General features: G+C 39.6%; 1 protein-coding gene across 1 annotated transcript; it reads left to right on the top strand.

Annotated features, from left to right (window-relative positions):
- Positions 1-204: 204 nt before the first annotated feature.
- LOC112015523 (protein SLE2) lies at positions 205-2556 on the top strand. The gene is given in 3 exon segments (XM_024047930.2): positions 205-389; positions 391-430; positions 1864-2556. Coding segments are annotated over 3 exon segments (273 nt in total). The 5' UTR covers positions 205-311; the 3' UTR covers positions 2019-2556.
- Positions 2557-16574: the final 14018 nt, after the last annotated feature.

The raw sequence follows: 16574 nt of genomic DNA, 5'->3' as shown, positions 1-16574 counted from the left end.
CAAATGCATACGTGTCACAGAAACGGGGTTCTCCCCTACACGGTGTTGTCACAAAGGCATGACTCGTGCCATTTTATTTATTCCGTGTCCTGTGGTTTTTTTCCTCAATTTGCTGAATCACTACCCCACGTGTCTTACACTTGAACATGCTTTTCCCTCACAACTTGTCGAATAAATTCACTTATCCTAATCCCAAGCGTCGCATTGAAACCAGTACTATCAGTCTATCACAAAGATTTCATTGAATTTTATACTTTTATTGCACGTAATCAGCTTCACTTAGCAAAAAAGCAAAATAGAGATCGAGCAATATGTCTTCTCAGCAGAAAAGACAGGAACTTTACGCCAGGGCTAGGCATGGAGAGACTGTAGTCCCTGGTGGAACCGGCCGGTGGCAAAAGCCTTGAAGCCCAGGAACACCTCGCTGAAGGTTAATTAACTGGCAATTTAGCTCTTTATACGTGCATGTAGGCAATGTATGTGCCTATTTCATTGCTGGTTTGATATATAAGGAATTGGTGTTTCAAATTTTTAGTCAACTATTTAAGAGCATTCATATCCGGATCTTATATTTTATCTTATTTTATTGTCTTAAAAATCTACTTTATCAATTATACCATACCATTTACAATATACTCAACATCTTGAAATTTTATTTTTATTTTCTATTCATTAAAATAATATATTTACGTAATAAAATATATTTTTTGTTTTTTCTCAATTTTCTCCTCCACGGGCGTCCCTTCCAGAATCCTCAATTCCTTTACTTTTCACCTTCTTCCAGCCTCCTTCTCCAAATCCATCATCCATATCAACCCAACTCCTCCATCATCCATATCAACAACCCAGATCGGCGAAACAGAAAAGAAAAAAAAAAAAAAACCACCATTAACCAGCAAACCCAGAAATTTATATACCAGAAACAAGCCACGCCACAAACCCACAAACCGTTAACCACGCCACAAACCATTAACCACGCTACGCCACGCCACAAACCCACAAACCTAGAAATTTCTAAAACCCAGAAACCCAAAAAAATCATCCACTGATCTCCGCCACACCACAGCCACCACAACGCCGATCACATATACCAACAAACCCAAAAAAAAAAAAAAAAAACAAAAAAAAAAAAAAAAAACAAAAAAAACAAAAAAAAACGTTAACACCCACACCAGATCACAACGCCACAACCACCACAGCTCCACCGATCTCTGCCACGCCACAGCCACCACAACGCCGATCACATATACCAGCAAACCCAAAAAAAAAAAAAAAAAAAAAAAAAAAAAAAAACCATTAACACCCACACCAGATCACAACGCCACAGCCGCCACAGCTCCACCGATCTCGTCACCCACCGATCTCTGCCGTGCCAATCTTGCCAACCATCGATCTCCACCACGGGGTGTTGGGTCTGAAGAGAGAGATGAGAAAGAAAGAAGGAAGAGAGAGAAAGAAAGAGAAAAAATGAGAGAGGAGAGAGAAATTGGCAGGTTAAAAGGAGAGAGGATAGAGAAATGAGATTTTTTTTTTTTTTTTGTAATTCAGCTACAGTACCATCTTACATTTGAGATAGTACTGTAGCTATATCTCAAATTTTTTTAGCATTTTAGCATATGGTCTTCCAATTGCTGGCCTTTTTTTGGACTTGTATGCCAAATATGCCTTGCATTTGGCATATAGCAAGCCCAATGTGGATGCTCTAACTCTCTATTCATAAAATCCCCCAGAAATTCTATAATTCATAGTCTGGTTTATTGAACCCTAAAACTTCTTGGATGGTATTGTTTAGATAATTAATTTGGTAGGCTTGGTCAATATAATATTAATTTTGCTAATTTTGTTGGTTTTGCGTAACAGAAGGGAGGAGCCGAGGAGGGCAGACTAGGAGGAAGCAGCTGGGAACAGAAGGGCACCAGGAGATGGGTCGCAAGGGTGGTCTAAGGTCCGGAGAAGAACGTGCAAAGGAAGAGGGTATCCCCATTGACGAGTCCAAGTTCATCAGGACCAAGAGCTAGTGTGTCGTTTCCAAGCTTTTGTTATGTTGATGAAGTTAGATCTGATATGACTGTAGCCTTGTGGGATTAGACTTTTAGTTGAATGCTATAGTATTAGACCAGTAGTATTACTTATTACTTGTTAGTTTTGTCTCTGGTGTTTGTGGCGGACCGATGGGGCTTTGGTGCTTCTTGTGACTTTGTCTTATGTAGCTGGCATTTCGTTTTGCGTATGCGTAGAAGTTGGTGCTAGCTTCTCATGTATGGAGGTGGCATAATGTTTATGTAGTTGAAGGTATTGTGTTAATTTGCTAACACAATGGCATATGGAAGACTCAGCTTAAAAACTTTTTGTTCTTCCCTTTCTTTTTTCAGTGAACAATATTTTATAATTTTGAAAATGTTATATGGATGCCTTGGCTTAACTACTTCTTCTTCTCCCCCTCGTTTTTTTCGGTAGACAACAAGGACAGAGTCAGGACTTAAAGAGTTAAGAGGGTGGTTTTGTTGTTGGCTATGTACGGCAATTTTGGGCTCCAGCTCTGCTGCTTAACTAATTGCTAAGGGATTTTCTATTTTTTATTTTTATTTTTTGTGTTTTTGATGTGTGTTGTTGCTGGGTAAGGACAAAATTATTTTATTTAAAATTTTTTTAAAGGATTGGGTTGTTTGTTTTGAGCAAAATTTGTTGATTGAATTTAATTGTTTTTAGCTTTTACTATTGGTAATTTTTGTTGTTGGGCTAATTTATTTTGTGATTGTGCCTATAAAATTTTTTATGGCCTTTAGAAAGAGGAAAATACTAGAGTTACAATTTTTTTTACAAATTGTTGATGTGATGAGTGGTTATTATTAAATAAAAAAATGATGTAAGTGGTAGATCTAAATGTAAACCAATAAGAATTAACTAACTCAACAGCTTGTAAAAATGTTGTAGAAAAGTTTGTAACTATAGTATTACTTTTAAAAGAATCAATGATATTATTAAAGGAAATAAAGTGTAATTTTACAGGACAAAATTGCTAAAATGAGTAGCTATATATATACTTGATGAAGTGTGAATTCGTCAGCCAATGCGTGTAGACAGAAATGATCTTCGGCCTCCTGCAAGTATGTACCCTCGAATGTGGTCACCGGTGCGGTGCCTGCCATAACGTCTTCGATGCCAAAGTTAGTATTGGAAATTATTTAAGAAAGAGCAATGTAGTGTATCAGAAAATTTTTACAGTAACTATCTTAATGTGCACATACCTCTTTCTTAGCCATGTGGGGGGCTTTATATATGTTGTTGGAGTCTCTAGTCGTTGGGCAATTAAGGTGGTTCTTAACACCCCTCTGAGTAACGTTTTCTGGCCTCATCATGTTGCTTTTAATTTTATCCCAACGGTTTGTACAACTGGTTTTGTAACCGTCCAGGGCGTTTATTGGCGGCATTAAATGAGGTGCTTAATCCTCGTCAATGAACTGGTAACTCGTCAGTGTAAATCCGTCTCGTCGGACCAGTTTTCCTCGTCTATGCATGATTTCGTCAGTCCCATCAATACTAATATTTTTTATCAAAAAAAATGAAGGGGCCCAAGTCTACCTCCGTCCATGGTAGACAATATTTTATAAGTACAAATATAATAATCATGCTGCAGTCGGAAGAGTTGATGACAACACCAGCTGCGGATAATCCAATCTCCAAAGAACTCGAGCAAACTCCATCAACGAAATTACTGCTGTGGTATATGTGAGAAACAACAATAATTGGTATGGAGTTGTGCGAGTTATGGGGGGAATAGGGTTGTGGTTAAGGAGATAGTGTTAGAATCTGGATTTAATGTTGTGTAGGTGTAGCTAGGTTGGGTTTGATGGAGATCGGGTTGGGTTTGATTTCATTTCATTTTAAGTCTTGTTTGATTGCTTTCATGCGAGCTCCTATGTATCCTTTATGTTCATGCTTTATGCAATTAACGAAATGCTATGTTACTGTTTGTTTTAATTTCATCTTCCTTTTTATTTTTGCTATATGTTTGGATCATATATATATATCAACTGAGTTGGCTCGGTGAAAATGGTGACCGACTTGATAAGCATAGTATAATTTTGTTCCACTTTTTATTATTATTTCTTTTGTAATTTGTTCCACTTGTGTAATAAAGTTCTTTTTATCTTATTTAGTCAATATGGCATTTGGTCAAGTTGTTGGATCAATAGTATTGCAGGGGCGGTTGCACTTGTAATTCAGGGGTTCATTTGAACCCCTAACTTGGAAAAAAAATATATTTATATATATAAAATTGTGTGTGCCCAGAACGGCCTTAAATGGCCAACTCAGTCTTGGGCTCACAATATATTTGTAACGTGGGTTTTGAATTTCCTACTTTGGGTGATCCTAGCCAAGAGACCCAATGATGACTCTCGAGCTTTTGTATATCCCCTCCCCTTCTTGGTCACTCTCTTGCTCTTAATTATAAGCTGTTTACAGAACCTCTTCACCAACCCCTTTCCTTCCTTTGCTCCTCCTATTTATGGCCAAGCATGAGTGGAGGGATGGTGATTGCTTTCAAAATTAGTGCAACAAGAGGTCTAATGTCATTTTTACTGCTGTGGTATATGTGAGAAACAACAATAATTGGTATGGAGTTGTGCGAGTTATGGGGGGAATAGGGTTGTGGTTAAGGAGATAGTGTTAGAATCTGGATTTAATGTTGTGTAGGTGTAGCTAGGTTGGGTTTGATGGAGATCGGGTTGGGTTTGATTTCATTTCATTTTAAGTCTTGTTTGATTGCTTTCATGCGAGCTCCTATGTATCCTTTATGTTCATGCTTTATGCAATTAACGAAATGCTATGTTACTGTTTGTTTTAATTTCATCTTCCTTTTTATTTTTGCTATATGTTTGGATCATATATATATCAACTGAGTTGGCTCGGTGAAAATGGTGACCGACTTGATAAGCATAGTATAATTTTGTTCCACTTTTTATTATTATTTCTTTTGTAATTTGTTCCACTTGTGTAATAAAGTTCTTTTTATCTTATTTAGTCAATATGGCATTTGGTCAAGTTGTTGGATCAATAGTATTGCAGGGGCGGTTGCACTTGTAATTCAGGGGTTCATTTGAACCCCTAACTTGGAAAAAAAATATATTTATATATATATAATTGTGTGTGCCCAGAACGGCCTTAAAGGGCCAACTCAGTCTTGGGCTCACAATATATTTGTAACGTGGGTTTTGAATTTCCTACTTTGGGTGATCCTAGCCAAGAGACCCAATGATGACTCTCGAGCTTTTGTATATCCCCTCCCCTTCTTGGTCACTCTCTTGCTCTTAATTATAAGCTGTTTACAGAACCTCTTCACCAACCCCTTTCCTTCCTTTGCTCCTCCTATTTATGGCCAAGCATGAGTGGAGGGATGGTGATTGCTTTCAAAATTAGTGCAACAAGAGGTCTAATGTCATTAATCATAGGTGGGTGTTTAGGTGAGAGTGGCTTTGGAACTGGTTCCCACTTCAGTAGAATTACTCGACAATAGTACACTCTTAAACATTATTGGGTGGCCGGGAGACGACACCCGGGCAGTTGCCTCATTGCTCGGGGAGTGGTTCGCTGAGTGCGGTCCAGGTGACGTGGTGTAGCATGTGCTGATGAAAACTGCCTGCCCAATGGGCTTTAGAGTGGTTTAAAGCTCGGGCCAAGGGGTAAAATGGACAAAATGTTGGGTTGGCGCATAAGGCCCAAATGGGCCTAGACATTACGGAGGCTCAAGGCCCAAATAGGCCTCGGTATACTAGTGTCATACAAAAATATTTATTATTAATTTAATTACCCTTAAAAATATTTTTGCACAACTTAGTTTAAATCTTGCACACCCTGATCACAAATCAATTTAGCCCAAAATCAAACAATATAGATCAATTCATCTCAAAACTAATTAACAACACAAATCACTCTCCCTTACTCTCATAAATCTCACCTCATCTTTATTCTCTATCTGACTTTCTACGTATCTTCGACTTTAAGAGTAAAATGTGAGTGTTTATGAGTTCTGAATGTCCCTCTTTATTGTAAATTTATATTTGTGCGCGCCCGATACCAAAACCCGTAGGACTGGGCCTCAATTGGGCTCACAACTTACTTGTATAGTGGGTTTGGATTTCCCACACTGGGTCGTTCTTCTCGCTGAGACCTAAGGCCCTTTCTTTTCTTTCCTTGTGGGTCTAAGTCACCTTCTCTTTTTACTCACTCTATTCATACACTCTCCTTACTGCGCGCCAATTTTTTCCAACCCCCTTCTTCTCCAAACTTCCTGCATTTATAGGCCATAGTTTAGTGGAGAGGTCATAATTACTTGCCAACGAGTGCAACCGGCGGTTCACTATTATCGATCGTAAGTGGGTGGTCAGGTAGGAGTGGGAAATTGTGAGGGTGGCGTTGGAACTTGGTTCCTGCCTCCACGATAGTCTCGGGAGGGGTGGCTCTCCGGGGAGCGGCCGGGTAGGTACAGCGCAGGTCTTCCCGTGAGTCAAATATCTACTCCATGGAAAGGTGTTGCCGAGAAACGATGAAGAAGCAAGGCTCAAGATTGCAGTACGCGTGGCCCGGGGGTGGGCTGCCGGGTATAAAGGGATTGGCCTCATGGGCCATATACCCAGGCCAGGACCCAAGGCCCAATGTAGGATATGACGCGGGGGCCGTACAATAGCCCCCCCTTGATTCGCTCCCCATTCTCGGGGGTAAATCAAGGGTCGTAGGGGGTAGATACACGTCTGGGAAGTCGAAGGGTCTTTGCTCGGTCGTTGATGGGGACATTAATGCGTCTCAAAAGACGCGATTGGAGTCGACTGACGACCTGTCCGTCATTATTACCTGACGGTTCGTGTACCGAGGCGTTACGCGTGTGGCAGTTGAGGCGGCGGTCCGCGTGTTTTCCCGCCAAGGGATCATTTAATGCTTCCCATTTCACGCCCCATGCTTATAAATAGTCCCTCTAGTCTCTGGTTCTCACTTTTGCATTCCTCATTTTAGAATATTTCACTCTGCCGAGCATCCCTCCTTCGTGGTTCTTTCCCTGGCCCAGAACACACTTCCTCCTTAGAGCCCTCAGTAAGTTCCTCTCCTTCATCTCATTTTTCTGTTTAGCCTAGTTCAATCAATTCTTTGGTATTTATAGAATTTCTTTTCTCAATTTTCTTTGAAAAACACTTGTCTTGAAAAATGAGTTACTCTCACCTTCTTTTAACCGAGCATGCTTTGGCTAGATTTAGGGAGGCCTATAACGTTCCTAACGATGTAGACATTGCCTATTGCAATATGGGTGATATTGACATCCAGAGGTGCCGTGGTGAGAACACGGTGTTCTTTCCCTTGATGGCCATCTTAGAGGGTGGGGTTAGGTTCCCGGTCAACCCTCTGATTCTTAGTACCCTTAGATTTTACGGCCTTTGTCCCAACCAACTCCCTCCCAACTTTTACCGGGTGGTGAGTTGTGTAAGTAGGTTGAACCAGTTGTACGGGTTGCAACTAAACCACCACGACATTAATCAGATGTATAGCCTGTGCGGCAATGTCGAGTCTGACTATTACTTAAAGACTAGGGATGCGCGGGTACGGCTTATTTCATGCCTACCAGATTCGAACCGTAACTCGGCAAAAGATTTCGTTCGGGTGAGCAGCAATTGGTTTGTCGAGGAGATACCCTGCGCGTTTTCGCCGCGCAACGTTGGTCGGTGACTAACCTTTATTTTCTTTGATTTCTTCACTTCGGTCCGGTTATGTGAATGTTAACCCTTATTTTCTGTGCAGAGACCAAAAGATTCAAGCCGGACATCAGAGTAGTACATGTTCGGGATCTGAACTTCTTGCTCAGGTCAGAAATCTTCGTACATACAGACGGGCAACTCCGAGCGTCCCATCTCATCCTCGAAGTCAACCCCGTCTACTCAACTTGGCAGCCGTTCAACCAAGCCCTGCTAGTTGATAGTCCTCTCATCTCGTATATAGACGTCCGGCACGCAAACTTCCTCCCCCCAAGGCTAACTGTAGGCGAGGCGCGTGATCTCGGTCCCCGGTACATCTGCTCAGACGAGCGACAGCCAATTCGCGATGATTCAGCCGAGCGCGTATCCGCCGAGCGTAGGAGACGTGCCCACGAGCAGATCCAGCAAGAAACTCCTGCGCAGCCCGAGAGACCCGTAGAGCCCCAGGCATCTGTTCGGGAAGGGGAGCGTGCAGCCGCGGAACCGACTGACTCATCTGAAACAGGATCCGATCAAGGCTACGCCATGGTGGCCAGGAGGAAGATGACGCTAGACCGCTTTGTCCCCAGTGCCCGCCCAACCGTGCAGCAACAACAGACACCCGGCCATGATGCTTCGCCTCCCGCTGCCCTGCCGACCCGAGTTCGAAAAAGGCCGCGCACAACAGACCAAACTCAGACGGGCTCGGGCAACGTGCCCCCGCGACCTGCGGCCGGTATTGTCATCCGGGAACCGGTGGCGCAAACCGGGATCGACCTGGCGTCTACTTCCCGTGCTCCGGCGGCATGGCGGCCCACCTTCCAACTCGGCGGCGAGCCTCTTCCGTCTACAGCCAGCGCCCGAGTATGGGACAGAGGTAACGGTGGCCGCGTGGCGCAGAGCCTGGCGTGCGGCATCCTCTTGCCCGAGGACCTGCATGCTTTCACGGAATCGACGGACGAGTCCTTGTTGCATTTATAGGCCATAGTTTAGTGGAGAGGTCATAATTACTTGCCAACGAGTGCAACCGGCGGTCCACTATTATCGATCGTAAGTGGGTGGTCAGGTAGGAGTGGGAAATTGTGAGGGTGGCGTTGGAACTTGGTTCCTGCCTCCACGATAGTCTCGGGAGGGGTGGCTCTCCGGGGAGCGGCCGGGTAGGTACAGCGCAGGTCTTCCCTTGAGTCAAATATCTACTCCATGGAAAGGTGTTGCCGAGAAACGATGAAGAAGCAAGGCTCGAGATTGCAGTACGCGTGGCCCGGGGGTGGGCTGCCGGGTATAAGGGGATTGGCCTCATGGGCCATATACCCAGGCCAGGACCCAAGGCCCAATGTAGGATATGACGCGAGGGCCGTACAATATTATATATGATGAAGCATAAGTTCTTCAGTCAAAATGGGCAGATGGAACCAATCGCCAACCTGTATGAACGTATCTTCAAAATGGTCACCGGTGTGGTGCCTGCCACAACGTCTTCGATGCCAAAGTCAGTACAAGGTAACTCTTTGCAAAAAGAAAATAGAACTGTAGAAATAGCAATGAAATTATCTTAGTATTTTTTTTATACCTTGTGCTGTCACTGTGAGGGCCTTTTATATGTCTTCCCAGCTTCTTCTAGTCGTTGGGGCAGTTATGGTGGCCTTAATGTCCCTCTTGGTAATGTTTTGTGTCTTATAATAGGACTTCAATGCTCCAATGGCTCATACAGCTGGTTCTGTAACCGCTCCATGTTTAATTGGCTGCATTGAATAGCTTGATTGTCTTCGTGGGTATCTACTTGTCTTGCCTGAGGGTATCCTCGTCTACATTGATGGGATCGTCCATGTGAGATGGATTCATCGGTCCCGTCAGCTGGTTTACCAAAAGACAAAGGAAAAGAAGCTACTGTACAACTTAATTAACAATAGCCTGATGATCCTAGAAGTCATAAATTAACAACAATAACGTAAAAGATAAACCGTGACACATAATATGAATGATCAGATTTAAGAGTCTTATTGCATAACACTGAAAAAACGTGAGAAAAGAAACAGTATAGAGATACCAAAAACTAAACTGAACTGAAGAGATTGAGAGAGATTTTGGTAATAACCTTTGCCACCTCACTAATCACTATCTCCTAATTCAATTGGCGATGACTATCTATTTCTTGAACCTCACGTCATCAAAATTGTGAAGTAGGATACATGTTGATTTAGGAGACTTTCACAAGTTCATGTGGTTTAACGTTTAAACTTTAAAATACCACAATCCTTAGTATATGTGTTATAATTTTTTTTTTTTGGCATGTTTTAAAATAGAAAAATAATCTTAAATTTATTAAGAAACTACATCATTGCATAATTTGCTATTGAAAATTTGGACTTGGCTTTGAATTTAAGTTGGACTTGTTAGAGAGATAGAGTTTTACTACTTATTAATTTTGGATTAAACAAAAATAATTTTGTTTAAAAGTAATGTTCAGTTTGAGTTTAAGTTGGACTTGTTAGAGAGATAGAGTTTCACTCCTTGTTAGGTTTAGACTAAACAATAATATTTTTATTTAAATAAAATAATAATTTTATTTAAATATTGTGCTGATATGGAAAATCGTGAGAGTTTTAGAAGTTTCTGTTTTATATATATGTAGATAAATGTATCCTGCCGCACTTGTATCTTACTTTTTCAAAATTTTCCATGTCCCCGCACTCGAACCTAAATTCGCCCCCGTGCTTCCTAGCCATGGCTAGGAATAGGGCCGCTCAAATTCTTTTGCATGAGCAGGTTGTCATCGTCAAAGCCATTAACGAAATTGCTTCTGTGGTATACATGAGAAACAACAATAATTGGTATGGGGCTATACGAGTTATGGGGGGAATAGGATTGTGGTTAGGGAGATGGTGTTGGAAATTGGATTTAATGTTGTGTAGGTGTAGTTGGGTTGACTTTGATGAAGTTTAGGTTAGGTTTGATTTCATTTCATTTTAAGACTTGTTTGATGGTTTTCATGTGAGCTCCTATATATCCTTTATGTTCATGTTTTATGCAATTAATGAAATGCTTTGTTACTGTTTGTTTTAATTTCCTCTTTTTTTTTTTTTTTTTTTTCCAGCTGCGGATAATCCAATCTCCAAAGAACTCGAGCAAACTCCATCAACGAAATTACTGCTGTGGTATATGTGAGAAACAACAATAATTGGTATGGAGTTGTGCGAGTTATGGGGGGAATAGGGTTGTGGTTAAGGAGATAGTGTTAGAATCTGGATTTAATGTTGTGTAGGTGTAGCTAGGTTGGGTTTGATGGAGATCGGGTTGGGTTTGATTTCATTTCATTTTAAGTCTTGTTTGATTGCTTTCATGCGAGCTCCTATGTATCCTTTATGTTCATGCTTTATGCAATTAACGAAATGCTATGTTACTGTTTGTTTTAATTTCATCTTCCTTTTTATTTTTGCTATATGTTTGGATCATATATATATATCAACTGAGTTGGCTCGGTGAAAATGGTGACCGAGTTGATAAGCATAGTATAATTTTGTTCCACTTTTTATTATTATTTCTTTTGTAATTTGTTCCACTTGTGTAATAAAGTTCTTTTTATCTTATTTAGTCAATATGGCATTTGGTCAAGTTGTTGGATCAATAGTATTGCAGGGGCGGTTGCACTTGTAATTCAGGGGTTCATTTGAACCCCTAACTTGGAAAAAAAATATATTTATATATATAAAATTGTGTGTGCCCAGAACGGCCTTAAATGGCCAACTCAGTCTTGGGCTCACAATATATTTGTAACGTGGGTTTTGAATTTCCTACTTTGGGTGATCCTAGCCAAGAGACCCAATGATGACTCTCGAGCTTTTGTATATCCCCTCCCCTTCTTGGTCACTCTCTTGCTCTTAATTATAAGCTGTTTACAGAACCTCTTCACCAACCCCTTTCCTTCCTTTGCTCCTCCTATTTATGGCCAAGCATGAGTGGAGGGATGGTGATTGCTTTCAAAATTAGTGCAACAAGAGGTCTAATGTCATTGATCATAGGTGGGTGTTTAGGTGAGAGTGGCTTTGGAACTGGTTCCCACTTCAGTAGAATTACTCGACAATAGTACGCTCTTAAACATTATTGGGTGGCCGGGAGACGACACCCGGGCAGTTGCCTCATTGCTCGGGGAGTGGTTTGCTGAGTGCGGTCCAGGTGACGTGGTGTAGCATGTGCTGATGAAAACTGCTTGCCCAATGGGCTTTAGAGTGGTTTAAAGCTCGGGCCAAGGGGTAAAATGGACAAAATGTTGGGTTGGCGCATAAGGCCCAAATGGGCCTAGACATTACGGAGGCTCAAGGCCCAAATAGGCCTCGGTATACTAGTGTCATACAAAAATATTTATTATTAATTTAATTACCCTGAAAAATATTTTTGCACAACTTAGTTTAAATCTTGCACACCCTGATCACAAATCAATTTAGCCCAAAATCAAACAATATAGATCAATTCATCTCAAAACTAATTAACAACACAAATCACTCTCCCTTACTCTCATAAATCTCACCTCATCTTTATTCTCTATCTGACTTTCTATGTATCTTCGACTCTAAGAGTAAAATGTGAGTGTTTATGAGTTCTGAATGTCCCTCTTTATTGTAAATTTATATTATATATGATGAAGCATAATTTCTTCAATCAAAATGGGCAGATGGAACCAATCGCCAACCTGTATGAACGTATCTTCAAAATGGTCACCGGTGTGGTGCCTGCCACAACGTCTTCGATGCCAAAGTCAGTACAAGGTAACTCTTTGCAAAAAGAAAATAGAACTGTAGAAATAGCAATGAAATTATCTTAGTATTTTTTTTATACCTTGTGCTGTCACTGTGAGGGCCTTTTATATGTCTTCCCAGCTTCTTCTAGCCGTTGGGGCAGTTATGGTGGCCTTAATGTCCCTCTTGGTAATGTTTTGTGTCTTATAATAGGACTTCAATGCTCCAATGGTTCATACAGCTGGTTCTGTAACCGCTCCATGTTTAATTGGCTGCATTGAATAGCTTGATTGTCTTCGTGGGTATCTACTTGTCTTGCCTGAGGGTATCCTCGTCTACATTGATGGGATCGTCCATGTGAGATGGATTCATCGGTCCCGTCAGCTGGTTTACCAAAAGACAAAGGAAAAGAAGCTACTGTACAACTTAATTAACAATAGCCTGATGATCCTAGAAGTCATAAATTAACAACAATAACGTAAAAGATAAACCGTGACACATAATATGAATGATCAGATTTAAGAGTCTTATTGCATAACACTGAAAAAACGTGAGAAAAGAAACAGTATAGAGATACCAAAAACTAAACTGGACTGAAGAGATTGAGAGAGATTTTGGTAATAACCTTTGCCACCTCACTAATCACTATCTCCTAATTCAATTGGCGATGACTATCTATTTCTTGAACCTCACGTCATCAAAATTGTGAAGTAGGATACATGTTGATTTAGGAGACTTTCACAAGTTCATGTGGTTTAACGTTTAAACTTTAAAATACCACAATCCTTAGTATATGTGTTATAATTTTTTTTTTTGGGCATGTTTTAAAATAGAAAAATAATCTTAAATTTATTAAGAAACTACATCATTGCATAATTTGCTATTGAAAATTTGGACTTGGCTTTGAATTTAAGTTGGACTTGTTAGAGAGATAGAGTTTTACTACTTATTAATTTTGGATTAAACAAAAATAATTTTGTTTAAAAGTAATGTTCAGTTTGAGTTTAAGTTGGACTTGTTAGAGAGATAGAGTTTCACTCCTTGTTAGGTTTAGACTAAACAATAATATTTTTATTTAAATAAAATAATAATTTTATTTAAATATTGTGCTGATATGGAAAATCGTGAGAGTTTTAGAAGTTTCGGTTTTATATATATGTAGATAAATGTATCCTGCCGCACTTGTATCTTACTTTTTCAAAATTTTCCATGTCCCCGCACTCGAACCTGAATTCGCCCCCGTGCTTCCTAGCCACGGCTAGGAATAGGGCCGCTCAAATTCTTTTGCATGAGCAAGTTGTCATCGTCAAAGCCATTAACGAAATTGCTTCTGTGGTATACATGAGAAACAACAATAATTGGTATGGGGCTATACGAGTTATGGGGGGAATAGGATTGTGGTTAGGGAGATGGTGTTGGAAATTGGATTTAATGTTGTGTAGGTGTAGTTGGGTTGACTTTGATGAAGTTTAGGTTAGGTTTGATTTCATTTCATTTTAAGACTTGTTTGATGGTTTTCATGTGAGCTCCTATATATCCTTTATGTTCATGTTTTATGCAATTAATGAAATGCTTTGTTACTGTTTGTTTTAATTTCCTCTTTTTTTTTTTTTTTTTTGCTAGATATTTGGATCATATATGTGGGGCACAAGACTTCAAATAAGGTAATAGTGACATGTGTCATACTCATGGCTAAGGGGGCCATTATCGTGTCAAGGAGGCCACCCCCTCAGATAGTAAGGCCATGTCAATGACACGTTATCAGATGAGGTCATACTGTAGAGAATGAGTTTTGGAAAAGGGGTTAGCCCTGACATGACTGAAGGGATGGTGGCTGTCATCACATTTAGTGCATCCCACCAAATCTCCTGACTGCATTTATGTGGAGAAGACCCATGAACAATGCTGTCTTGGCTATCACAACTTACAAGGGGTTTGGGAAGGTGTCTGATGGAACAAACACTCAAGTGGTGGCCTGAATGATCAACAAATGGAGGGCCAAGATCATCTAAAGAGGGCTATATAATGTAAGAGACCATCCAAGGAGAGGGGATCAGAAATTCAATAGAGAAAACACTATAGTAACAAGAACTGAAATTGTATCCAATACTAAAAGAACTATATTCAAGAACCATTTTCCTTAGACTTTGCCGAGGAAGGATTTCCTTTTTTAGAACTTGTCTTTCTTTGCTTTCTTATTATCTTTAATCCAATGTGGGTGTCACTTGATCTATTGAAACCTAACTTTTAAGCCCATTATCTACAAATTCATTGTATTGTGCTCTTTGGACTTGAATCCTTCTACCCTTTGGGCTCAGGAACCAAAACACTGCCCTTACAATATATATATCAACCGAGTTGGCTCGATGAAAATGGTGACTGAGTTAACTCGGTGAATGGGTCTCTTTGTCTCTCTCTATATCTCTCTCTGTTTCTCTCTTGACTTTTAATTTGACATAAATGAAGTTTTCAGAGGCCATATTTGAATGAACTAAAAGATAAATTGATATAAAAAAAATGTCAATACTTAGGAAGCTTGGTGTGAAGTTGGATTTGGATTCGGGTGCGGGTGCAGGGCAGCGACATGACAATTTTTGAAAAAGTAGGATACAGGTGTGGCAGGATACGCTTATTAATTAATTATCAAATATATTTTTATTTATATATTCTATATATTACTAATCATTTTTTTCTTCTTCGTATAATAGTAAACATATTTCAATTTAAGAAAAGTAGTAAATAATAAAGTGAATACATGGATTACATGATGTTTAGAAATTAAAATACAAAAGAAAACCGTAGGAGTAAAAAAAAAAAAAAAAGAGACCATTTTAAATGTATAAAGAGATTTAACGTAATAAAAAAATATAAAATATAAAATTTATGGTTGTGGCTGGCAACTGTTGCAAACTTGCAGTGTCTCAAACCTTTGGGCATATATTGTTTGTTTATTTATTTTCCAAAGTCTGATATTCCTTTTTGTTTGTTTGTTTGTTTTTTATTTTTTATTTTTACATAATTTTAGTGGGTGCAAACTCATACCCCATTATCTCACTCGAAGACAAAATTGAGATATAAACCATAGCCATATCTCACATTATTTTTAACAATACCATCACTTTGTTATCATCGGAACCAAGTATTAACAAAAAAAGAAAAGAAAAAAGAAAAAAAAAGAGAGAGACAGCAGTGTATCAGGCAGTATTAGACCACATTAAAAATGGAGAGAGAACGGGAGATGGGATTGAATAATCTTATCATTGAGCTTGATGCGTTGAGTATTGTTATTCTTATGAATAATGAGGCTGAAAATGTCATGATGGAACCATTACTATCTGATTGCAGGAACCTCTTGAATCAAATTCCAAACAAGTGCATGATTCATTCCTACTGTGAAGCCAATCAATGTACAAATGCATTGGCCAAGCTAGGAGCGCAATCATTCACTCATTTTGTTGTCTTTTGTAAACCACCGCATGTGGTGGAGACTTTATTAGCTTTTGATAAAGCTAGTATGCATTGTAATAGACTTGTGAATTCGTGGTTTAATGTTATATCATGGTTTACCGAAAAAAAAAAAAAAAGGATGGAGAGAGAATAGTGTATCAGATTGCATCATAAAAATAAAAATAAAAATAAAACAAAATTTGTTTGGGATGCACATGCAGCCGCGTCTCATGTTCGACATGGGTACGACTACCAAAAATGGCGCACTTATGCTTCCTTCGTCAATACCACTGAAGTTGCATGCACAACCTTCTACATGCTAAACTCGATTTACAACTCTATCCTAATTCAGAATCCATTAATGTGAACAAATTACAATCTCCTCCGATGTTAACCCATTCCAAAATATAATTTGTTCAAGTGCCACAACATTCTTAATGAAGTACTTGGCAAGCTCATAATAAGTAATGTGGGCATTTGATAGGCTTCCTCCATTTTCTCTTACATGATCAGGAGTCTATTCATACTGAGTACTGACAAAAATGGTAGTTATTAACTTACTGGTAAGAATGAGATCCAATGCAAATAAAATTGACACATCATAGAGACACGTCAACAATCCGCGTAAGGCCACTTTCTCCAAATTTTTTTACTCTTTTCTCTTCACCAGTTC

Source organism: Quercus suber, unplaced genomic scaffold (assembly GCF_002906115.3).
Source record: "Quercus suber isolate HL8 unplaced genomic scaffold, Cork oak 2.0 scaffold_503, whole genome shotgun sequence".
NCBI classification, from domain to species: domain Eukaryota; kingdom Viridiplantae; phylum Streptophyta; class Magnoliopsida; order Fagales; family Fagaceae; genus Quercus; species Quercus suber.
Note: the sequence above shows the minus strand (reverse complement) of the source record. Positions and strands in the feature narration are given on the sequence as shown.